The following is a 25,065-nucleotide window of genomic DNA, read 5'->3' on the forward strand; positions in this document are numbered from 1 at the left end:
GAAGTGTTACCATATTGCGGCTTTTGGAAATTGTTGTGTTATTTATTCGTTTCTTCTGTTTCTACCCTGCCTTGTTGCCAAAACCTCTGGGTGGCTTACCACAGTATAACAAGCCAGAGAATTAAACACGAAAAGCTGAAGCATAAAAACAAAAACAATACAAGCATGTGTAATGTGCTTGTTTACATCACTGAGGTTGAAAAAGGCTTGTGTGGAATTACAGTCAAGGAATATGGAAACCAGGACTCTCCCATGCTTCCTGGGTCCCATTTGCATTGCTCAGATGTGTTTTGGTTAAGTTTTGTAACTTGGATCTGCTGACTCACAGTGCTGAGATCACAGGGAAATTTCACACGCAAAGACCAGGAAATAAGTCCCACATCCTTTCCAGTTACTTTCCTGCCTACTTTCTCTTACTAGAGGGAAGCAGGCTTCATCTTAGCCATACTCATACTGTCTACTCGTTTGAACAGAAGAGAGCTTGGAGCAGGGACCTGACCACTCAAATAATATAAAGCACTGAGTGCAGATGTTCCCATATATAGAATACTGTAATGAAATTAGTTTCTCTCCTGGCTTGAAGATGCTGTGCTTTTGACCCTTAAGATTGCCTGTTCCACTGATCCAGAGACAACCAGTTTATTTGTTGCTGTTGCTGTTTTAAACCTCTTCTTGGGCTTCTGCTTTTGCAATACTTTGCAGCAAGAAGCAGCACAAGTATCTTCAATCAGAGTTTGCTCACTTTTCATTTCTGTTTCACTCCCCACTTCCCCAAGGGCATGAGGTAACAACATTTTGAGGGAAACACAACATGTTTTCCAATTAAATAAATTAAATGGATCTCCCCCTTCAGCTTTGTTTGTTAAATCCAGCACAAGCAGAAAAGGTATTTAGGCTTTGTCCTTTCATGTTTGTCCAGAGAAGAGTTCCCCAACTGACACACACAGCTCCTCTCTAAGATGTGCCCTTGATGGTTGAACCTGGTGCACAGACGCACTTGGCTGACATTTAAAGGCCATGCCTGAAGAAATTAGAAAAGGCAGGCCTCTGAGATATACAGAGCCCAAGCCATTAAGGGATTTATTCACCAGTACAAGCACTCTGAATTGTTATCAGACAGTAAAGGAGCCAATACATATACTTAAGCACTGGAGCAAGATCACAGCTCATCCCTCTCAGTAAACAAGCTTTTGCAGTATAACAATGAAGATTTCAGCAGCCTTCAAGGACTGCTCCATTTGCAGCACCAGACCAACTCTGGAATGGGCAAAGCCATAATTAAGAGAATGTTCCCTATAAATTGATGCAGAGTGCCTTTCCTTCTCCACTGAACTGAAGCTCAGTTAAGCAAAATCTGATAATATCCAATTCAGTGGGCAAGATTGGATTGATTCCTGGGGGAATTAATCGGTACACAGTATGATCAAAATACAGGTCAAATGCAAGTGTGGATGTGCCCGTAGCACACAATTCCCACAACTTTGGCCCTGATATTAGAGAGCAGGACTTTCAGACTACAGAAGGTGGGAGCTTCCCAACATCGCTCTACATGCTAATGATTATTTAGTTAAATGTGTTAAGCTAAACTAATCGGAAATAGCTTCCAGATATTTAATGGGCTTAGGATTGTATTTATGTTAACTGATAAAATAATGTGTTTAATACTATAAGGAGAAGATTTAAAGATGTTAATGTTCAATTTAAAGTGTATAAAAACTGGGTTTTAGAAAACCGTTATAAGGATTTGCAATGAAATTCAACTAAGGGGAAATGAGGAAGTCGCTTTACAAAGTTAATAACTGTTATTTTTAATAAGGTTATGATTTATGTTTGTTATGTTTGTTGTTTTGTGTTTTTGTTTGTCGTTAATATTGTAAAAATCAATAATTTGTTTTGAAAAAACCCAAAAACATCGCTCTACATGCTGGGCCAAGCTTGACTCAAGCAGCCACCAGGCCAAACAGGAGTCCCTTGCCTGTTCCTAATAGGCACAGAAAGGGCTTCTCTACACTTTCCTCTGCTCTTTCCAGGCACTGCCCCTGCTTTAAAACTCTGTGTCTGATTATCTCCCCCCCCCCCAAGCTTTCCTTGTGAAAACCTGTTCTTTAAAGCTGAATTGGAGGAAACAGCAATCTGTGGAAAACCCAACTGACATTTGATCTGATTTGAGTGCTAAAGAGCAGGTTTTTTGCAGGGAAAGAGGTTAAAGTGCCTGTAAAGAGAAAGAGTGGGGTAAAAGGTAAGTATGGATAAATACTAGGGCAGCAATCACAGGTGGAGTTGGACAGCATGTTTGTGTGTGTCCTTAGGGGTTGCTTTTATCTCTCTTAAGGAAAAACACTTTCCACATATAACTGGGTCATAAAGTAGAAACTGAAGGTGGGTGGGAGAGATGGTCCTTTCGAGTTCTGTGATTCTATGCAATTAAAACAAGGCACTTCTCCGCAACCGCAGCCGGGAGACATAGAACCATCTCGACTCTCTCTCTCCCCGCAAATAAACCCGGGAAAGGAACAGACGAGCGCGACGAGGATTTAAGCGGCTGAGGGACAGACTACGCCCCCTCGCGAGGAGGGCGAGTTGCCAATCCCGGCGCATGCGCGGCGGCAGGGCTCTTGTGGCGGCGGCGGGAGGGGGGATTGCCGCGGGAGAGGCGTCTTCGGGTGCGCGTGCGCGGTGGTGCCCCTTTGCTTTCGACTATATAGGCGGCGGCGGCCCGAGCTGGGTTGACACTGAGCGGAAAGAGCTGGAAGGCGAGGGTTGGAGGGACGCTAATTGACGGGTAAGGGACCGGTGGGGGGGGGGGAGGGCGGCGGATAGGATGGCGGCGGGGGGCGCGGGAGGGAGGCCCGGTTTCCTTCGAAAGCGGCGCTTAGCCCTCGCTTGCTCGTGTCCGAGGCGGCGGCGGCCCAGCCGGCACTTCTTCGCTCCTGACCTTGTCCGGCCTCGGATGGACGGAGCTGTCCGGGACACGGGAAGCGGGTGGCCGCTCGGGGCGCCCTTGGCCGCCGAGTCTGGGCGAGATGCGGAGGGGCTTCTCCTCCCCCTACAAAGCTGCCCCTGGGCGAAAGGGGCCGGGAGGGAGATCTTCGTCCCCAGGAGGGGAGAGGGAAAGCGGGGGGTGGTGGTCCTCCTCCTCTTCTTCCTCCTCGCCCCGATCCCTCTGTGCCCATCGCTTCGTTTCCACCGTGCGCCAGGGGAGACACGGCCCTCCTTCACTGGCAGGCTTTCGATCCGCCACAGCGGAGTCTTCACTTTGGTCCCCCGCAAAAGAATCCGAGACGAGGAGGAAGAAGTGGCCGGGTTGGGGCGATCTCGTTCAGCCCTCGGGGATGGAGCCTCCCTAGATCTGCCCGTGTCAGTTGTCTTAGGAGACTTGGATGGGGGTTTCCGACAAGTTCCGCGTCCTCTCCACAAACGTCCCTCACTCACACCAATAAATTTTACTGGTTTTTAAACGCCTTGCAAACAGAAGTGTTGGCGGGGTGGGGCGAGGTCTTGCAGGTTGGCGAGTTCATTGTGGCATATTCTTAGGTGGGCTAAAGCTCGCTTCACTGAACCCATGAAATATTGCCTGTCCAAATACTGGCATCTAGCGTTATCTGTCATTTTGGGCAAGCACTCAAGGCTGGCTGTAGTCCACAATGTGCTATGCCGCAATAAGTCTTTGTAAGTTTTAACATGCTGCAAGACTCTTTGCATGCAACGTTGCAACAGATCTGTAGGCTACCCTTCTGGAACTGGTGAGTCAAGATTCTTTGGACTGCCTATCCTCCCAGTTTTTCTTTCTTCCTTTTGTCAGTCAAGGGGTCATATGTGAAATTATCCACTGCTGAATTACTATGCCAGTGGTTCAGGTATTTTGGCCTGTAGCTCAATGCATGTGCAGCTATTTAATCTTTGGTGGCGCTATGTTTTTGTTTTCTGTTGTTTGCTTTTGCTTAAAGGTTGCTTCATGCATTGTAAACATCTTGAACTGGAGGGGTGTCCTATGTAGGACTGAACCTGCAACGGTGTGTGTAGATCATAATATGTTACAATCTTGTGTGCATCTAAAAGCTGCAAGCACATCCAAAAGTCACTAACCTATGTATGCTGGTCATCTATATGTTTGTCATATGTGAAGTGACCCCAGTAGTTCTTGAAGAAGTCTTGTATACAGGCTGTCTCTCTTGCATCTTTGTATGATGTTAAACTACATTGTTTTGTTATTTTCAGCAAGACTTTTGAAAACTCTTGAAAAATGGAAGCTGTTGTTCGCCGCTGCCCATTCCTGTCAAGGGTATCCCAGGCTTTCCTGCAAAAGGCTGGCAAATCCCTTCTTTTCTATGCCCAAAACTGCCCTAAAATGATGGAAGTTGCGACTAAGCCTGCTTCACGTGCCCTGAGTACTTCATCTGCTCACTGTCAGCAAACTGAAGAAACCACTTCTACTAGTGAGAGTAAGGCTCAACTTTGCGATTTTGCTATTTAATACTGCATAACTTGAAACTTTCTTGAAATGTTGTCCTTACTAAATTGAAATACAGCAGTGAGCATACTTCTGAAATCCAATGGAGTTTCAATACCATTGGCCTGATCTTATTCATCCACAAGAGTTTTTGCAAAATACTGATAGTTAAACCTCCTAGAATTGCCTGCTTGTTTGTTCAGCAATTTAATTTATTCTACAGTACTCTGAAACTTAGGGTGAGATCTAGTAATGGCAGCCTGTGAGTGCAACAGCCATAGAATTGGAGAAGGTGGGGGGACATTCTTAATGTAGTGCAATGGCCAAATCCAGTGAGTGGGCAGCTTAGGGAAAATAGAAATGTCAAACAGAATTAACCTGTTATATCCTGTTTTGTACTATTATACTACTTCTGCTTGAGTAGCAAATAGCTTGCACAACAGTGCCAACTCTCCTTGATATGGGATCTTGCCCATAGTGATTATAATAGAAGTGATACATTACATTTTAAAATTAACTTTTTATTGGCAGTATGTTTGGAAATGGTTTATTATTTCAAGGCAGAATGATGTTAGCAAAGTTCACTTTTGAGAAAGTGGTAGGCTGACTGAACTTTGAACATCCTTTTCCCAGTTACAGAGGCCAAAGTATATTGTAACTCGCTCTCTGTACAATCTAAGAACAAGGGTGAAGAACAGTATAAAAATTATTGCATATGGCGGATGACACTGATGAAGCTTTTGCAGGGCAACCTTCCAGGGCCCACATGCCAGCAGTAGGGGGGCCAGAGACAGAACTGGGCAAAGCAACAAATGCAAATGTTACCTTTGAACAGTACCCTAGCTTCTATACACACACACACACACACACACACACACACACACACAGTCTAGGCAAGCAAAAGGCATTATCAAAGTTCACATTCCAGCCATGCAGTAGTGTATGAAGTGGGACCGGTGAGGAGAATGGCTAGTGTGGCTGGTCACGGGGTGTGGTTTGCAAAGAGATTCAGGGGCCAGATAGGCTTGTGAGGCTGCATTTGCCTCTGAGCCTCAGGTTCCTCATTCCTGATTTAGGGCCATCTTAAATGGCAAATGACCTGGCACCACAGTTTTGCCTTTCTCTGAACTTTGCTTTTGTTGCTAAAAGTATCTTTAATCACAGGCTTTCTACACGCTGTTGAAATATGTTTTCATCACTGCATCAGGAAGTACTAACTAAAGGCAAGAGCCTGGCAGGAGAAACTTCAGGAAGCAAGAACTTAGGAAATACTAACTGTACAAATCTATGTTTTTCATTAGAAGAAAATCCCACTTAATTAAATGAGGTTTACAACTCTTCAAAGTGTGCGTAGTACTGCAGTCTAAGGCTTTTATCCTATATACTGTAACTTAGAAGTAAATCCCATGGATTCAGTTGGATTTCCTTTTGAGTAAATGTACATAAGAGTGTGCTGCTGGTTCTATTGAACACTTGTCAGTTAAAACTATATGTTACACACTCTTATTGTGAGGCATAGCCCTGATTTTTAAAATGATTCTGCAAAAGCAGACTTCTCATTAATGAAAGAAAACTGTTGTGTGTTCAAATATACTGTATGTTAAAACTAATAATGGGACTGATGTAACGATTCATCCATTTCTTCTTTGCACAACACTGGTCCGTTTTTTCAGTGTTCCCCTCCACCTTATTCAGACAGTTATTGGGAAAACCACAAAGAAACCCACTATTATGGACTGATTAACACACAAAATGGTTAGCAGACTTAAAACGTTTGAAATGTTTTCTGAGTATAGTTTGATACGTTGCTGGGCAGGGAGGAGAGTGTAGTGTTTCCGCTCTCTGAGTATTTTTTAGTTTGGTTAGTTACACAGCGCTTCTGAATGAAAATGTTTTCAGTCCTTACATATCTAGAAGTGTTCCAGGGAAGCCTTTTGTTCTTAACTGATAATATTTAATGTATTACACATAAAATATATTTTAAGACACATACAATTAGCACCCCTATCAAAATGAGTACCTCGGATACCTTTGTTGCATACTAAACACTTTATTCTTTTATTCAAGAGGCCAAAAATTCACTAGATGTGGCCCAACGAAACACAAGCAGATCCCAACTTCCATTGAGCCACCCACCTGCCGCTAGCCAGAGTGCTAGCCAAGCCACTGTGACTAAATGCCCATTCTTGGCAGCTCAGATGAATGAAGGGAACAGCAATGTTTTCCGCAAAGCTAGCCTGGAACTCCAGGAGGATGTGGAAGAAATGCAAGCAGTAAGAAAAGGTATCACCTCTTCTGAATATTTGGAGGTTTAATAAAATTTGGTTCTAATCATGCTAGGTAGATTTTAAAGAGAGGAGACAAAACTGAACAAAGTTTAGTCAAAGTTTCTCAAGCTCTTTAAATTGTGTAGCTCTTGCAGAATCCACATGTTGCACATCCATTGGCTTGGGTTTTTCTATCTGCTTTATTTACAGTTAGTTGTTGGTGTAATAATAATGATCATAGTTCTGAAACCTGTCTGAGCCAAAGATCTCTCTTTCTAATGGTGGTGTTTCCTGTAAGTACAGTTATGAAATAGAGGGAAACACTTTGGGACAGTTAATTCACATGCTGCTATAAATGCACTGTAAAATAACAGACTTTCACTTGCCTCTGCTCTGAAAGCATGGCTACTTTTAGGGAAACACTAATTGATTCTCAGTGACTTGGACTTTGAATAGGCCGCAATACAAGGAAGAAAGCAAGTGGACACCAGTGTAGTGCTAAGCAGTTCATGTACTGTATAACTATAAACTTTTGTTGTCTAGTTAGCTAGAGTAGATTCATGCGGCTGTGTTTTATTGGTTGGATTTTTTGGGGGAAATGTGGGATAGTCCTGAGTTTGAAAATAACTAACACACATAAAACTGGGAAGATACCTATCATGAAATGAATGGTAGAGGGCTGAGAAACAGTTATCCCCTATGTGAATCCCCAGCACTGCCAGGACTTATTCTGAAGAAAAAAAGTACTTGTAATCATTAAATATACTACTTCATTCAGTTACGGTAACATTTTTTTTAAACAACTGCATTATTTATACATGAAATTTAATTTGAGCTGTCCAATCACTAATTTTCCTATGCCACCTTGCTATGTAGAATTTGCCAAAACACCAGAAAGTACTGTTGCGGTAAACACTAAGATGGATGGGGGGAAACCAAATGATGGCTTGCTGAAGAAATTCCAAGATATGATGTTGAAACAGAGACCAGAAAGGGTGTCTCATCTGCTTCAGGAGAACTTACCGAAATGTGAGGCACAGTCTTGCTTAACTTGATGGAAATCAAAAGCTTGTATAAACTTCGTGGGTTGTTCTAGTTGCTTACATGTGCTAATGCCTTCCTCTCCTAGCTGTTTCTACTTTCCAGTATGATCAGTTCTTTGAGAAAAAAATTGATGAGAAAAGAAAAGATCATACATACCGTGTGTTCAAAACCGTGAACCGAAGAGCCCAGGTTTTTCCCATGGCAGATGACTATTCAGAATCCCATAGCAGCAAGAAAGAGGTGTCTGTCTGGTGCAGCAATGATTATCTTGGGATGAGTCGTCATCCTAGAGTTTGTGGAGCTGTTATGTAAGTGGTTTTTAATTGACAGTAAAATGTTGACTAATTACACTGTGTCTTTTAGAAGCCTACCCAACACCATTGTTGGTTACAAGCAAATTATTAAGTTATAGGTCCTCTTTGGTTATTAGGGGACCTTTTGTCACTGTCTCTTCTTTGTAATGATCCACTCACCTGCATCATATTTCCACATGACACCAAACTGGTTTTAAAAGATTAAATGGATTTCCACTGCATTTCTTAATACAGAATGCTTCTCCTCTAATTACCACAAGTAGTTTGCTTATAATGAAGAATGTTTTTTTAAAAAATCTCAAGCTGTTAACCTATGAGATTCCCCCCAAAATTATCCTAGTTTGTGCTTGGCTTTATCACTCAGGCCAACTATTTAAAACTCCCCTACACGAATGGGAATGCAACTTATTTGCGAATGTGAGATTGCTTCAAGTTGTGTTTAATGACCCTGTTGGAACCTTCCTCACAGGGAAACACTGAAACAGCATGGTGCGGGGGCAGGAGGCACCAGGAATATATCAGGAACCAGTAAATTCCATGTTGATCTTGAGAAAGAATTGGCTGATCTCCATGGAAAAGATGCTGCTCTGTTGTTCTCTTCTTGCTTTGTAGCAAATGATTCAACACTCTTCACACTAGCCAAAATGTTGCCAGGTAAATCTAACATGAATATGCTGTTCTACTGTACCTTGAAGGAATTGCTAAAAAATATATATATTCTGTGGTACATTCATTTCAAATACTGTAAAACACCAAATTGCGCCAAGATTGCCCCAGATTAATTCAATACAAACATTTAAACTAGCTTGGAATTGAACGTGGCTAGCAGTTTTATCAATCCAGCCAGGTTACGTGCATGTTAATGGTTTTTGCCACCTCATGGAAATTGTATCAAAAGCTTTGAACTGAAAAAACCCAAACTAGATGTGTGAAGACAAAATGCAAGTACAGTACGAGCGCATAGTGTGTAGGGTTTTGTCCAAGGATTCTGTGTATACATGAAAATTCCTTATACCCAAACCCTTGGAGCTGCCCTGGCGGCTAGCAGGTGAGGAGGAGAGAGAATCCCTCATACTCCCATAGCCTGTGCGCTGGGCAGGCTATGCCTCCCAAGTAAAAGCAGAAAACGTAGAAGTTCTTTTTATGCCAGGTAGCCCCAAGTGGACCCAGTGCAAAAAGAGCTTGCTCGGCACATCCCGCTTGGCACACTGCCTCTGGGAGGCTAGGGATGCTCATGGGAGATCTTGCAGGAACTTGGATGGCCCCACAAGATCGTGTGCAAAAATCCCAAAGCTGGTGCGCTGAGCATGCATTTCCCCCCGCAGGCAAGCTTAAAAGCTCTTTACGCACTGGGTAACCCCAAGCAGACCCAGCAAAAACATAACTTTTAACCTCTCCACCAGGCTTGGATTTGACTTGCACAGTTTCAGCCAGCTTGTTGAAACTTGCTCAAGTTAAATGGGTATAAGATGCGGCTGTACGGTAGCTGAATTTGAAGGTACCACTTTGGTTTCTTGTTTCTTTACATGTTTTTCCTATGTTCTGGGTATCTAATGACACTACATAATGTGTGGCCACAGCAGTACCAAGGCAACACTCGATCATTCCTGCCCTGCTCACTCACTGGATTTCCTGCTTAAAAGACTACCTTGTTCAGTGATGTTGCTTCCCTTCCAGAATCATAGAATGGGGTTCTCCTGGATTTGAGCAATAGCTGCCAGGAAAATTCCAAGAACAGAATTTGAAAATTGAGGTGACTTGCAAAAGGCAGGACCAGCTGGGTAATATCTGGGTTCAAGGTTTGAACCCACTGCCTCCTTTCCCCCAGATACAGTAGCTTGTTTGACAGGTTCCCACAAGAATCTTATTGCTCTAGGTTTCTTTACATTCAGGTTGGGATAATCTGATCTCTCTCTAGCTGGATTAGTGAGTTGTCCTAATCCTATCCAGTTACAGATGATCAAGCTGCAATGTGGTATTTGACTGGCCTCTCTCTCTTTCCCTCCTCAGGTTGTGAAATTTACTCGGATGCAGGAAACCACGCTTCTATGATTCAGGGGATTCGAAACAGCAGAGTGCCAAAGCACATTTTTCGCCATAACGATGTTGGCCATCTCCGAGAACTGTTGAAAAAATCAGACCCATCTACTCCCAAAATTGTTGCATTTGAAACTGTTCACTCAATGGATGGTATGCTTGCTATATCATGCTCCAGGTCCTGAAAACTGGGAAGACATGGGTTCTGAAACGCAAGAACTTGATATATTACTATTACCTTGTTTTAGGTGCAGTCTGCCCGTTGGAAGAGCTTTGTGATGTGGCTCATGAACATGGGGCAATCACCTTTGTAGATGAAGTACATGCCGTTGGGCTGTATGGAACTCACGGTGGAGGCATTGGAGACAGAGATGGGGTCATGAACAAAATGGATATCATCTCTGGAACGCTGGGTATGTGCACACTGGTGCTGTTCATTCTAATTTTGAATAAGAGTGACTAAGAATGAGTCATAAAACAGAATGATCATACCCTTGTAATTCCATTTGCAAAGATAATTTGTATTTGTGGTAGATCTTCCATTCCTGCATTAAATCAGTGTATGTGAAAATGTTAGTTGTTTTACAGAGTCCTCCTATCCTTACCTTGAACTTAACTCTGTAAAGTAGAACGTTCTTAATCCTGAAACCTGACATGGGAGTTGTGTAAGGAGATTTGGTAGGAACAGAAGTAGTAAATCTATGTCGTAGCAACACGTTTTACCAGTTAAGGCTATTGCTTATTGCAATTTCAAAAGCTGCAATGAAAACAATGTACCAGTGGAAGCACTTTACCTCCATAAATTTTAAGGAACTATGAATTGGCAGTTGGTATTACATAACAACTGCAAAGTTGTACCCACCCCAGACTGCTTGCTCTTATTATGCAAGTGAAATATATGAGTACCTCCCTTTGGAGGTATTGGTTTACACAAGGTATGCTTTCTCTGTAGATAATAAGACACTGTGAAAATGCTGTTAACACAAAGTAGCAAAACTAGTAGAGAGGACTGAATATTGTGCTAATCTTCCCTAATTTTTTGGTCCTAGAAGCCCTCTTGGTGGGCCAGTTAGAAAACTGCTCCTGCCACTGAAACCTGTTTGAGAGTTGTTTTTAAGCGTCACCATGTGATGTCAAAATGTACTGATTCCCCAAAGATGGCTTCATGTCTGCCTTTTCAGATGTGGTCACGGGTTTTCTTTATGCACTTTCCCTGTATATGTGTGTTTGAGCGCACACACCTTTAAGCAGCTTATTTAAAACTGGGGTGGTAGTTCTGTATTGAACATACCACCTTACTCTGTTGCATGAAGACTTAAAACAGCTCTCTTCTGTAGAAGAGGGATCAAAATACTGCATTGCTTGTTAAACATCTGCTTCTTACCAAAATTAGTGGTTAGGTATCAAAAGAACTGTATGCCAAGGATAAAATAACCTTTTGCTTGTTTTTCCTGCAGGGAAAGCCTTTGGCTGTGTAGGGGGTTACGTGGCCAGTACAAGTTCTCTGATAGACACTGTCCGTTCCTACGCTGCTGGCTTTATTTTTACAACGTCCCTGCCCCCCATGCTCTTAGCTGGCGCTCTTGAGTCTGTGAGAATCCTCAAAAGTGCAGAGGGGCAAGTCCTTCGCCGCCAACATCAACGCAATGTTAAACTCATGAGACAGATGCTGATGGATACTGGCTTCCCTGTAGTGCACTGTCCCAGTCACATCATTCCTATCAGGGTAACTATTTAAGGACTTAATCCAGTACATAAAAACCCCATTGTTATTTTATGTCCCACAGAAATTTCATAATTAAGTCTGTATGCATTTACATTCTTTATCTTGTTGAACTCTGTATAACATGGCATCTTCCCCAATTCCCCAAGAGGCATCTTAATGGTTATGACTTCAGCAATTTTCCCCACACACCGTTTCAGTTTAAATTTATGCATAAAACACAGATTGAGAGAGTAGGAGATTGATGGCAACCTGCATTTCTTTGCTTTCCTGCCCAGGACCCACAGAATACAGCAATCTGACATTGATTAGGGAAAAGATTGGTATGAAGTCCACATAGTCTGTGGAAGGAACCCAGGATGGGAATACCCTGAGGTCTCCCTGGCAAGAGAAGTGGCACAGGAGTATATCACCGGCCTTCTTGGACCACACACATGTGCTTCGTTCTCCCTGCCTTTTCCGCTTCTACCCCACCCCAAAGCACTTGCCTCCTAGTTTTAGCTTGTATCTTACTGGTTAATAGTTCATGCAACTGGCAGTGTCTAAGTACAGGTCTTTGTAACTATAACTTTTGGAGTCTGGTCATGGGAACACCTAGTTGGTCCTTGGTGGTGCAAATAATGTATTTTTACAGTCTTGGAAACATGTCTAGAAATAATCTTTCTGCCTCAGGTTTCAGATGCTGCTAAAAATACTGAGATCTGTGACAAAATGATGAGCCAGCATAGCATCTACGTCCAAGCGATAAACTACCCCACTGTGCCACGTGGGGAAGAGCTGCTACGTATTGCCCCTACCCCACATCATACACCACAAATGATGAACTATTTTATTGGTGAGTGAACAAAGACATAAAAGCACAGCAACATTTCCTAACACTTTTCTGACTATAGTGCTAAAGAACTATTTGGGCACTTATTACTTGCACAATTCCAATCGTGTGTGGCAGAGGGTAGGGCTGCCATATCCACAACACCCCTTATTCTCATTAAGGTTGAAGGCTGAAACTAGGAGCCCACTCTACACTCAGACTCCCCCATGTGACTTTGAACCCTGATCATGCATGGGGAGTCTTTTATGTGGCCCTGCTGTACCCCCGCATGTAACTGGAATCCCCTAAGTAATTCATGCTCAAATAGGGTTGCCCCTATAGAAAAAATGTGCTTTGTCCCTAAGGTTGAACTGTCATAAGCACGAGAAGCAGGGTGGGTGACTGCAAGTACCACTTCCTAAAATGTAAATAAAATTACACAGTACAATATATAAAACTGAATTTGAGACCAGTAAGGTTTTTTTGTGATCAAGTTAGATTGTTCTCCAAAAGTTTCTGTATCAAGGAAGCACTGTGCTGGCTTAGTTCCACTTGTTTGTACAGCTTGATATTTCTTTAATAATTATGTCAAATGATAAGGCTAAACATGGTACATCATCAGATCCTCACCCTAGCTGAGTCCTTGCCTATTAAATTGCATGAGTCTCCAACAGGCAAACTGCATCTGCGCTATGTGCAGCTTTCTTGCTTCTTTAAAGAAAGCCATGAGTACATGTAGACTCCATAGCACTATGCCAGTAAATCTGCTATCTCTGTCCTAACACACACAAGCTTACTAAATAGTTGTTGGCATCCATCTGTCTCAAGAGACAATGGAGTTCACCTCTGGGGGTGAAGTCAAACTGAAGTGAACTCTTCATGGTGCAAGCCTGGGCAGTGTGTATGGAGGTCCTGGACTTCCCAGATGACAAAACCCCCTCTTGGCCTCACTGATGTGATCCAAAGGAAAGTTGAGCAATACGTTTGGCACCAGCCTGGCTGCAGGAGTTGCTGGAAGGAACCGTACAAGGCTCCATCGAGCCGTTTTAGAGACTCCACGTCAGATTTGTGTAGGGTTTTGGAGGCTTCCTCCAAAAGGGAATATTGTCTAGCAGGTAATGCAAGAATTGAGATTGTCTCTCCTAGTAAACCTGTAACAGGCAAAGGGCCATGAAACCTTTGAACATAACGGGGTCATTAGTGTTTTAAAATTCAAGGCTACTGTGTTAAAGAAAGCTAATAAGGATGAACCTTGTATTAGTTGTTCTGTGTCTTTATGCTACAGATTAGCCAGAGTGTTTGCTTTGTCTTTGCAATTACCAATAAGCCTGTTTCCTTCTTCCCTTGCAGAGAATCTGTTAGCTACTTGGAAGGAAGTTGGCCTGGAGCTGAAGCCACACTCCTCTGCTGAATGCAACTTCTGCAGGCGACCCCTTCACTTTGAAGTAATGAGTGAAAGGGAAAGATCCTACTTCAGTGGAATGAGCAAACTTGTGTCAGCGACTGCATAAAGCAAACTATAGTCCTATCTATGTCTAGTTGTCTAGTGTTCAAATGTTCACTGTAGCCTCTTTCCTGCATATGACATGCATTTTATTCCGTAGCTTAAGAACAGAATTCCTGAAAATAAATTTTCAGATGGTGTATACTAGTTCTGTATTTTATGGTAGTGTTTTCTTTTCCCATCCTCCAATTATAATCATTGCAGATATAACAGATAACATGTTCAGATAGCAGTAGAAACAAGCTGGGGTCCTGTTAATGAATAACTCATCTAGTCTTTCAGTTGTGCTAACAAATTGCCTTAACAGACTAGGCTAGATGTTACTAAGCTGGCGAGGTTCTGAAGCTGGGTATTCTTTCTGCCTGTGCCAGGCCCTCTAATACCAAGAAATCTAAAAGCCAATAGGAAAGAGATGTTATCCTTTATGTAGGTTTAAGAATTTTGGGGGTGTTGGGGAATCAGTAGGTTGCATACTTGTTCTCCAGTGCCATGCATCTACCTAAAATGAAAGACTTGAACCAGTAATTGCTCAGGAAGAAATGCAGATGGGGGGAAGTACGTAAATGCAGAAAGAAATAGCACACGTGTAATATCACTTGGGGTAGAGAGGAAATTTTTTCACAGCTAGTGGAGTTTGTCCCCAGACTGTCTTCAAGTCCCAGAACTCCAAAAATGGATTTGGGGAAGGAAGAATGTATAGACACCCAGGAGTAGAGGGGATATGATGAAGCCGCTTTCCATGCACAAAGCAAGGTTTTCCTGCAGCTTTTAGTAATTTTATATCTAGTACTTCAGCCTCCCCCAAACAGATGTTGTCTCAGCTGGGGGGAAAATGCTAGATTTTACATAGGTGTGCACATACCAGCATCTATATAAAAGTGAGGATGTTGGGGTTGTCAAATGCATGAACTGAGTGAACCATAAATTCTGTGAGGCCTTTCCTCAAAGTGTAAGAGAGACAGTGGGATAAGTTAGAGAAACTTAGATGATTGTGTTCTCTCTCTCTCTCTCTCTCTCTCTCTCTCTCTCTCTCACACACACACACACACACACACACACACACCATGGGTATGATTATTTACAAAAAAAAGTTTCCAAAGTAATCGGACCTTGAGAAAGGAGTAGGGGAGAAGTGCAACTCCACATACCATGTTCAGAATGACTGTTCACTTCCTGTTTCAAATAAAGGCAATGGTCTCTAGTGGACTGAGAGACGCAAATAGCACTCTCAAATTACTGGAGGTAAGAGTTATGAACACACAAATCCCTCTCAAGCCAATAGACACATAGCTAAGGATTTGGTATGTTTGAATAACTAAAAATTGCATAACAGTAGTTGAAAAGGAATTAGTAAAGGGTGTGTCAAATCTATTTAGTAGGAAAAAGCATTCCAACCACACATTGTCTACTTGTATGCTGATAATTACGCATATATTTGACCCAGTGCTCAAGGGTTGGGGGTGGAATCAGTGGGGACATGCAGGTAGAGCTGGCACCCACAGCCCCCCTCCTCTCTCTGCCCCCACTTTTATTCCCCCAGGTGTTCTTTTGAGAACCTGGATAAGATTATAGTCAAACTATAAACCCTATTATCCATTGCTTGGCTAATTTCCCAGCTCTATGACTGCTCAACAGCTCAAGTTTTCAAACGTACTTACCATTGAGAGTCATTCATTATCTGCATTCCCAAATCAAATTCCTAAGTGGAGGGTGGATAGTGGTTAGCAACTATTAGGACTCATATTCCTCCCCACCCCCACCCCCCACATATTTGAATTCAAGTCAAAAAAGATGCTAGCAGCTGTTTTATAAAACCTGGGTGGATTGGTCTGAATCCAATAAACCAGATGTTATTTTAACCTTTTGTGTTTTGCCTTGGAAAAAGGAAAATCCTGTGAGAAATTAAGCTTCTGTGTTCTGAGGGAAGATGATCACATTTCTAATGCCAACTTTCCAGTGAGCTCAGAACTAAGCATTGTTTGAGCTGCCTCACAGTGATCCTGTGAGGCAGCTTGTCTGAGGGCCATTGTGCCCTCCAGTCACGAAATGTGAGTGATAAATAGCAGGCCAAAGGACACCTGTGCTCCTTTCTTGCATTCAGTTTTCTCTGTGCTTACGAAATACAATTTGGCAATATGTCTGACCCCAGATATCAATGGTGAAAGGCCAGCAACAGCCCTGCCATTAGTGAGGCAGCCCGTTTGGGGTGTCATGAAAGGCCTGCACATTAGTAGTGATTTAACGTATTGCTTTATTCTTACTTCCTAGGCGAGATGCTTGTGGGATTTTTCTAATTCAAGCATCAAAGTAACTTGGTCAGCTTTGGGTACTATGCACCTTGCTTGGGGGAAAAGGGGCAACCATTTGCCGTCCCATATCGGGCAGGAAAATGTCTTGGGCCAGCCTTGTTAAAGGCACTCCTGAATCCAGTTTGGAAACCATGCTGATTTCAAGCACGTGGTCTTGTCTATGGCATAGAGAGGATCCTCTTCAGCTGTGTTACTCTGCAGCTCAGTACACTAAAGGCAAAAAAGACCACATCAACAAGGCCCCAGAGTAGGTTTGTGTGCAGTATCTTATATTTCAGAGAACTGCAAACACTGGTCCCTATTGGTTTATTGGAGGTGGTAGAGAAACGGAACAATGTTTTGGCCTGACCACTGAGGGTTCTGTATAGGAACCCTAAGAATACTATTCTGGCAAACGCTGAACTTGGGAAACCAGGTAACACCCACCCCAGGGAAACACGCCCCAGTATATGTATTGACAGCATGAGCCATATTTTCCTGTTAACAAAAGGAACTACAGTCTCAACTAAACCTCCTCCTGCCAGTGTCAAGCTTCGTGGGAAGAGGGGGACTGAGGGAGCGTGTTTTGCAGACCTGCAACTTCCTTTGTGAGAATATTTCTTCAGTCCTGCACTCTTTAAACTTCTCTTCTGATGAAAAAGAAAAGAGCAGCTAAAACAGTTTAGATTTGTGTTCGCTATATACCGGTAACAAGGCAGATGAAGGTAGAAATTAGAAGCCAGTTTTCTTGGCCTGCTGTTGCATTCCTAACATGTGGTGCTCCTGTCTTGCTTATGGTATATTATTTGCACTGCACCAGCCATTGGAAATTGATTGGTTCCAGAACACAAATCACTTGTCGTTCCTCATTACTAGATAAGGCACTGAAACCTACATTATTGCAAATTACAATGGAATCTGCATCTCACAGCTGCTATAATAAGAATAATAATTAATAATAATAATATTTGTTTGTGTGTTCTTGTTCAGAACAGTCAAACAAAGATGGGAAGGACAGATGACAACTCTGACCCCATTGCCACCCTTGCCCTCCCTCATCTTTCTGTCATAGTAGCACCAGAAGCTGCTTCTCTTCAGGAGAGGGCCTGGAATCTGGATAGCTGCCATGGTCTTCCAACAGGGCCAGCCCAAGGCATCCTCCACATTTCAGATATCAAAGCCAACCAGACTGTCACATGAATCTTACTTCGACACCGGCAATGGGCAGCATCCTCCGCTGCCCAGCAGTCTCACTTAGGGGCAGATCATGTGGCGCACAGTTCCTCCGCTCCTCAGCATCTGCTGCTATCTCACTCTGCCTAATAGTAGAGCCGGCCCTGCTCTTCATGGATTTCTCATTTTCTCCTCAGGCGGCAGTGACTGTGCGCATATCAAGTGATCCTCTCACTCCTAAACTGCTTTAAAAGCATGAAGAGTCTCACCCCTTTCTGGTCTCTTCACCCACCCAACCCACATTTTCTCTCAAAAATATTTTGTTTGTTGTTTTTTTAAAGATATTTATTAAGAGTTTAAGAATTACAGATAGCAGAAAAAGAAAAAACAATAAAAAATTAACAAAACATACATTACAAAACATATAAAAAGAAAGAAAAAACATAAAATAAAAACAATACAACAATACAACAAAAAAGAAAAAACATTAAAACACACCCGATATTCCATATCTTTACCTTTCATTTACTTGTTTCATCGACCTCCTCACACCTCCCTTTTTGTATTCTAGTTCAGCAAATTCTTTCCATCTTTCTCAATTTTTGTTCTATAATTTATCTTAATGGTCTAACCTTAAATTTTTTCATTTTGGCCCATTATCAATCAGCTTTTACTTAGTTCTTTATTACATTTCTGCTAAAACCATATAGCTTCATTCCAACATCCTTCTAACATTCATTAATTTTGCAATGTTTTTGTAAATATACTTTAAATTTTTTCCAATCTTCTTCCACCAACTCTTCTCCCTGGTCTTGGATTCTGCCAGTCATTTCCGCCAGTTCCATGTAGTCCATCAGCTTCATCTGCCATTCTTCCCTGGTAGGTAGATCTTGTGTCTTCCAGTGATTTGCAATGAGTATTCTTGCTGCTGTTGTAGCATACATAAAGAAAGTTCCATCCTCCTTTGGCACCAATTGGCCGACCATGCCCAGGAGGAAGGCCTCTGGTTTCTTCAGGAAGGTATATTTATATACCTTTTTCATTTCATTATAGATCATCTCCCAGAATGCCTTAATCTTTGGGCATGTCCACCAAAGGTGAAAGAATGTACCTTCAGTTTCATTACATTTCCAACATTTATTATCGGGCAAATGATAAATTTTTGCAAGCTTGACCGGTGTTATGTACCACCTGTAAATCATTTTCATTAAATTCTCTTTTAAGGCATTACATGCCGTAAACTTCATGCCAGTGGTCCATAACTGTTCCCAGTCAGCCATCATGATATTATGTCCAACATCTTGTGCCCATTTAATCATAGCAGATTTCACCATTTCATCTTGAGTATTCCAATTCAACAGCAAGTTATACATTCTTGACAAATTCTTAACTTTAGGGTCTAACAATTCTGTTTCCAGTTTTGATTTTTCCACCTGGAAGCCTAATTTTTAATCCAAATTGTATGCCTCCATTATTTGATAATAATGGAGCCAATCTCGTACTCTATTTTTTAGTTTTTCAAAACTCTGCAATTTTAATCTGACTCCCTCTTGTTCCAGAATTTCCCAATACTTCGGCCATTTGGCCTCTATATTGAGTTTTTTCTGTGTCTTTGCTTCCATTGGTGACAACCATCTTGGGGTTTTATTTTCTAACAAGTCCTTATATCTTATCCAAACATTAAACAATGCTTTTCTGACAGTATGGTTTTTAAACGCTTTGTGTGCTTTAACCTTATCATACCACAGATATGCATACCAACCAAATACATTGTTGAAACCTTCCAAATCCAGCACATCCGTGTTTTCAAGGAGCATCCATTCTCTCAGCCAGCAAAATGCAGCTGATTCATAATAAAGTTTAAGGTCTGGCAGGGCAAATCCACCTCTTTCTTTGGCATCTGTTAATATCTTAAATTTTATTCGAGGTTTATTGCCCTGCCAGACAAATCTAGAGATATCTCTCTGCCACTTCTTGAAACAGTCCATTTTATCCAGGATTTGCAAAGTTTGAAACAAAAACAGCATTCTTGGCAATACGTTCATTTTTATCGCAGCAATTCGGCCTAACAATGATAACTTCAAATTTGACCATATTTCTATTTTTTTTAAAAATAATATTTTATTGCTTTTTTCCAGATATATATGTAAAGTCAAGTACATAATAGAATCCACAAAAGAAAAAAGAAAGAAGAAGAAAAAAAAGAAACAATAAAACAGAAAAATTCATTTTTTCAGAACATTTTTCATAACCATCTGGACTTCCCCGCGTCTCCCTCTCCCTGCATTCTTTACAATAAAGATATCAGCAAATTGTTACCTTGTTTCATGCGTTTTCTGTACTTTCAGATAGTTTTACTTTAAGTTTAAAATACTTGTTGTCAAATTACCTTTATCCTAAAATAAACATAAAGGTTACTTTAAACTTTGGTTCTTTACTAATTATAACTTAATTTCCAGGGTCCTCAAGTTTTAATTGCTGAAGCTAAACTTTCCCGGCCATGCAAGCTCTTAACATTCATATAGCTTATGTTGTTTTTGTAGATAGTCTTTAAATTTTTTCCAGTCCTCCTCCATTTTTTCTTCACCCAAGTCTCGGATTCTGCCAGTCATCTCAGCCAGTTCCATGTAATCCATCAATTGCATCTGCCATTCTTCCAGCGTGGGTAGATCTTGTGTCTTCCAGTATTTGGCGATAAGGATTCTTGCTGCTGTAGTTGCGTACATAAAAAAAGTTCTGTCCTTCTTTAACACTTTCTGGCCGACAATGCCCAGGAGGAAGGCCTCTGGTTTCTTAGGGAAGGTATAATTAAATACCTTTTTTAACTCATTGTAAATCATTTCCCAGAAGGCCTTCACTTTCGGGCAAGTCCACCAGAGGTGAAAGAATGTCCCTTCAGCCTCCTTACATTTCCAACATTTATTATCAGACAAATGGTATATCTTAGCAAGCTTGACTGGGGTCATGTACCACCTGTATATCATTTTCATAATGTTTTCTTTCAAGGCATTACATGCCGTGAATTTCATACCGGTGGTCCATAACCTTTCCCAGTCTTCAAACATAATGTTGTACCCAATGTCTTGTGCCCATTTTATCATGGCTGATTTGACTATCTCATCCTGAGTGTTCCATTTAAGCAGCAAGTTATACATTCTTGAAAGAATTTTAGACTTTGGTTCCAATAATTCTGTTTCTAACTTTGATTTCTCCACCTGGAAACCTGTTTTTTTGTCCATTTTAAATACCTCTTGAATTTGAGCATAGTGCAACCAGTCTTGCACCTTGTTTTTTAATTTATCAAAGCTCTGCAATCTCCAATTATCTCCGGTTTTTTCTATTATCTCCCAATATTTTGGCCAACCAACCTCCATGTTGGGTCTTTTTCGGGCCTTAGCCTCCATTGGTGATAGCCACCTCAGGGTCTTGTTTTCTAACAAGTCCTTGTATTTAGTCCAGACTATAAATAAAGCTTTTCTGACAATATGGTTTTTGAACATTTTGTGAATTTTTACCTTGTTGTACTACAAGTATGCATGCCATCCAAAAGCATTATTAAACCCTTCCAGATCTAGGACATCAGTGTTTTCTAATAAAAACCAATCTTTCATCCAGCAGAAAGATGCAGCTTCATAATATAACCTTAAGTCCGGCAGGGCAAATCCCCCTCTTTCTTTTGCATCAGTTAATATTTTAAACTTTATCCTGGGCCTTTTGCCCTGCCAGACAAACTTCGAGATATCCTTCTGCCACTTTCCAAAACATTCCACTCTGTCCACGATCTGTAGGGTTTGAAACAGAAACAACATCTTAGGCAATACATTCATCTTAACGGCAGCTATTCGTCCCAACAAGGAAAGTTTTAATCTTGACCAGATTTCAAAATCCTTTTTGATTTCTGACCAACATTTTTCATAATTATCTTTGAATAAATTCAAATTTTTAGCAGACAAATTAATCCCTAGGTATTTCACTTTTTTAACCACATTTAACTCTGTCTCCTTCTGAAACCCATCTATTTCTGAAGGTGTCAGATTTTTCCCCAGAACCTTGGTTTTTTGCTTATTCAACTTAAATCCTGCCACCCGACCAAACTCATGAATCAGTTCTAAAGCTCTTTTGGTACTAGGTTCTGGCTCCTGTAGTGTTAACACCAAGTCATCTGCAAAAGCTTTCAGTTTATATTGTTTCACTCCGACCTGTATTCCTTGCACCAACCGGTCCTCCCTAAGTAAATTCAAAAGCACCTCCAGGACTGAAATAAATAACAGAGGGGAGAGAGGGCACCCCTGTCGTGTCCCTTTTTCAATTTTGAACTCTTCCGTCACCACATTGTTCACTATCAGTTTGGCCTTTTGCTCTGAATAGATTGCTTCTATGCTGTTTTGAAACGCCTGTCCCACTCCCATCCCTTCCAAGTTTTTCTTCATGAACTTCCAAGAAATATTGTCAAAGGCCTTCTCTGCATCTATGAAAATTAAAACTGCTTTCGTGTTGATATTGGTCTGCAATAATTCCAAAATGTCAATAATGTTCCTAGTGTTATCAGACAAATGTCTACCTGGGAGAAAGCCAGCCTGGTCTTTATGAATTACTTCATTTAACACTTTTTTAAGTCTATTAGCCAAAATATCGGCAAAAAATTTATAATCCACATTAAGGAGTGAGATGGGACGGTAGTTCTTTAGTTGAGTCTTTTCAGATTCCAATTTAGGTATCAATGTGATGAATGCTTCTTTCCACGATTCTGGTGCCCTTTTCCCCTCCATAATCTGGTTACATACCTCCATTAATGGTTGAATCAAGAAGTCTTTTAATGTCTTATAGTACTTGGAGGTAAGTCCGTCTGGGCCTGGAGATTTCCCTAATTGCATATTCTGAATGGCACTCTCGATTTCCTGTTGTGTTATTCTGTAATTCAGGATTGTTCTCTTCTCTTGAGATAATTTTTGTAATCCATTATTTTTAAAAAATTGGTCTATCTCAGTCTCTTCCTGTGGCCCTTGCGTGAACAGTTTTTTGAAATATCTCTGGAAACACTTTCTAATTTCTTCTGGTTTCTGAATATTTCTCCCTTCAACCTCCAGATTGGTGACAAAGTTCAGTTTTTGTCTCTTTTTCAGCTGCCATGCTAGCAGCTTTCCACATTTATTTGCCGATTCAGATGATCTTTGTTTCATTTGCTTAATTTTCCATTCCACTTCTTGGTTTATCAATTTCGCATATTGTGCCTGGTGGAATTTAATCTCTCTTAAAATTTCTTTTGATTTTGGTTTTAGTCTCAGCTTTTTCTCTCCGTCTCTTATCTTCTCTAGTATCTTATCCTTTTTTCCAGTCCAGAGCTTTTTCTTAATCGTATTCTGTTGTATCAGAAACCCTCTCATCACGGCTTTACTTGCATCCCAGATTGTTCTCTTTTCAACCGAAGTATTTAAATTTATTTCAAAATAATCTTTCAAGGTTTTTTGGGCCTTCTTCACGATCTCCTGATCTCTTAACAGAGTGTCATTCATTTTCCATCTGAAGGAACCGGCTGGAGTAAGTCTTAATTCCATTTTCAAGGCGTTATGGTCGGAGCAGGTTTTTGGGCAGATTTCCACTTTTTTAGTCTTCGGTGCCAGCCCTCTAGTTGTCCATATTTGGTCGATTCTTGTCCATGATAGGTGGGCCTCAGAGAAGAATGTTCCTTCTTTCCCTAGGGGGTTCTTTGTCCTCCAAATGTCAATCAGGTCCATACTTTCAGTTAGTTCAAAAAAAGTTTTAGGTAGTCTGCCATCTTTAGTCAAATTTTGGTTTTGTGACTTGTCCATATAGGTAGAGACCACTCCATTCATGTCTCCCATCATGATGATGTTAGTATAGTCCATATAGTCCAGCATTGTCTCATGCAGCTTCTTGTAAAATTCCGCTTTCCCCTCATTTGGTGCGTAGATTCCTACTATCAAAAATTTATCTCCTTGTGTTTGTATCTCTATTGCCATGATTCTTCCTTGCTCATCTTTAAACAAAAATTTCAGTGACAGGTTCTCCTTTGCATAAATCACTACGCCTCTTTTCTTAACTTTGTCTGAAGAAATAAATTCTTGACCTAATCTTTTGTTGATTAGCACTTTCCTGTGGAGCCTAGTCACATGTGTTTCCTGCAAGCAAATAATGTCCAATTGTTCTTTTTTCAAAATATGAAAGATCCTTCTTCTTTTCTCCGGGGAATTTGCGCCATGAATGTTCCAACTAAGTAGCTGTAGAGACATCCTGAATCAGTTTGTAAGTCCTAATAGAGAGTCGACTTCCTTTTCGTCCAGACCTGCAGGTGGCCCAGGTGTTGATTCCGGCGAAGGTGGTGGCCAGACTCCTGCCACTCCTTTCCGAAGGTCCTCCCCGTAGTCGTGCAGAAATTTCTCTTGGTCCTCTGCTGATCTGATTTTTACTTTTTTCCCTTTAAAGTTAAAAGATATTCCTTGGGGGAATTCCCACCTGTAGGGAATTGTGTTGTTTCTCAACAGTCCTGCTAAGTCTTTATATGTAGTTCTTAAATCCAATAGTTGTTTCGGAACGTCTCTGAAGATTTCTGCTTTCTTGCCTTGAATCACCAATGGATTTTTGAAATGTAGGCCTACTATGTTATCTCTTTCTTGCCTAGATCTTAAAATGATCAGGCAATCTCTAGATCTGTCCTTCCTCACCACTCTTCCCAGTCTGAAAGCGGTGACAATTTTAAAGTCCTTATCTTCCGCTATACCCCAGAACTTTGAGAAATTTGACCATATTTCTAGATCCTTTTTCACTTCAACCCAGCATTTTTCATAATTATCCTTAAATAAATTCACATTCTTGGCAGTCATGTTAACCCCTAGGTATTTTACTTTCTTGACCAGTGATAATCCTGTCTCTTTCTGAAACTTATCTCTCTCCATTTCAGTTAAATTTTTCTCTAAGACTTTAGTTTTCATCTTATTCAGCTTAAATCCTGCTACCTGACCAAATTCTTGAATCAGTTCTATTATCAGGAATTTTTCTCCTTGCATTTGAATTTCAATTGCTACAAATCTTCCTTGATCATTCAAAAATATTTTGTTTTTCTCCTTCCACTCTGCTTCTGCTTCAGCATGGACAGAGGGCAGAAACTGCCCACGCTCCGCGGCGCGAAACTGTAATGGCGGTCCTCTTCGGGCTCTGAAGAGGGGCTCCGCGGAAAAGGGTCGTTCGCTGCGGCATAGCGACGACCCATCAAGATAAACCACGGGTAGAGTGAGCCCGTGGCCGTGGGACTCGGCGGGCACCAGAAGCTGCTCCGAAAGCACAGAAGGGACCCCGTAAGGAGACCCGGAGTGAAGGAGGGGTAGCGGTGCTGTGAGTTCATCGCTCTTTCCGCGGAAGCGAAGCCGCGCGGCTGTTACAGATGAGCGCTGATCCTTCTTCCTAAAATCAACGCTAAACTGCAAGCAACATACCCG

The 25,065-nt window shown here is 41.5% G+C and overlaps 1 protein-coding gene across 1 annotated transcript; it reads left to right on the forward strand.

Annotated features, from left to right (window-relative positions):
* The first annotated feature begins 2,626 nt into the window (after positions 1-2,626).
* Positions 2,627-14,297, forward strand: ALAS1 (5'-aminolevulinate synthase 1). The gene is made up of 11 exons (XM_081180118.1): positions 2,627-2,782; positions 4,219-4,442; positions 6,518-6,733; positions 7,594-7,746; positions 7,847-8,069; positions 8,545-8,729; positions 10,086-10,265; positions 10,361-10,525; positions 11,570-11,838; positions 12,508-12,670; positions 13,997-14,297. The coding sequence occupies exons 2-11, from the start codon at positions 4,244-4,246 to the stop codon at positions 14,155-14,157; spliced, it is 1,914 nt and encodes a 637-aa protein (XP_081036244.1). The 5' UTR covers positions 2,627-2,782; positions 4,219-4,243; the 3' UTR covers positions 14,158-14,297.
* The last annotated feature ends 10,768 nt before the right edge of the window (positions 14,298-25,065 follow it).

The sequence above is a fragment of the Podarcis bocagei genome (assembly GCF_964188305.1).
Source record: "Podarcis bocagei genome assembly, chromosome: 2".
In the NCBI taxonomy this organism is placed as follows: Eukaryota; Metazoa; Chordata; class Lepidosauria; order Squamata; family Lacertidae; genus Podarcis; species Podarcis bocagei.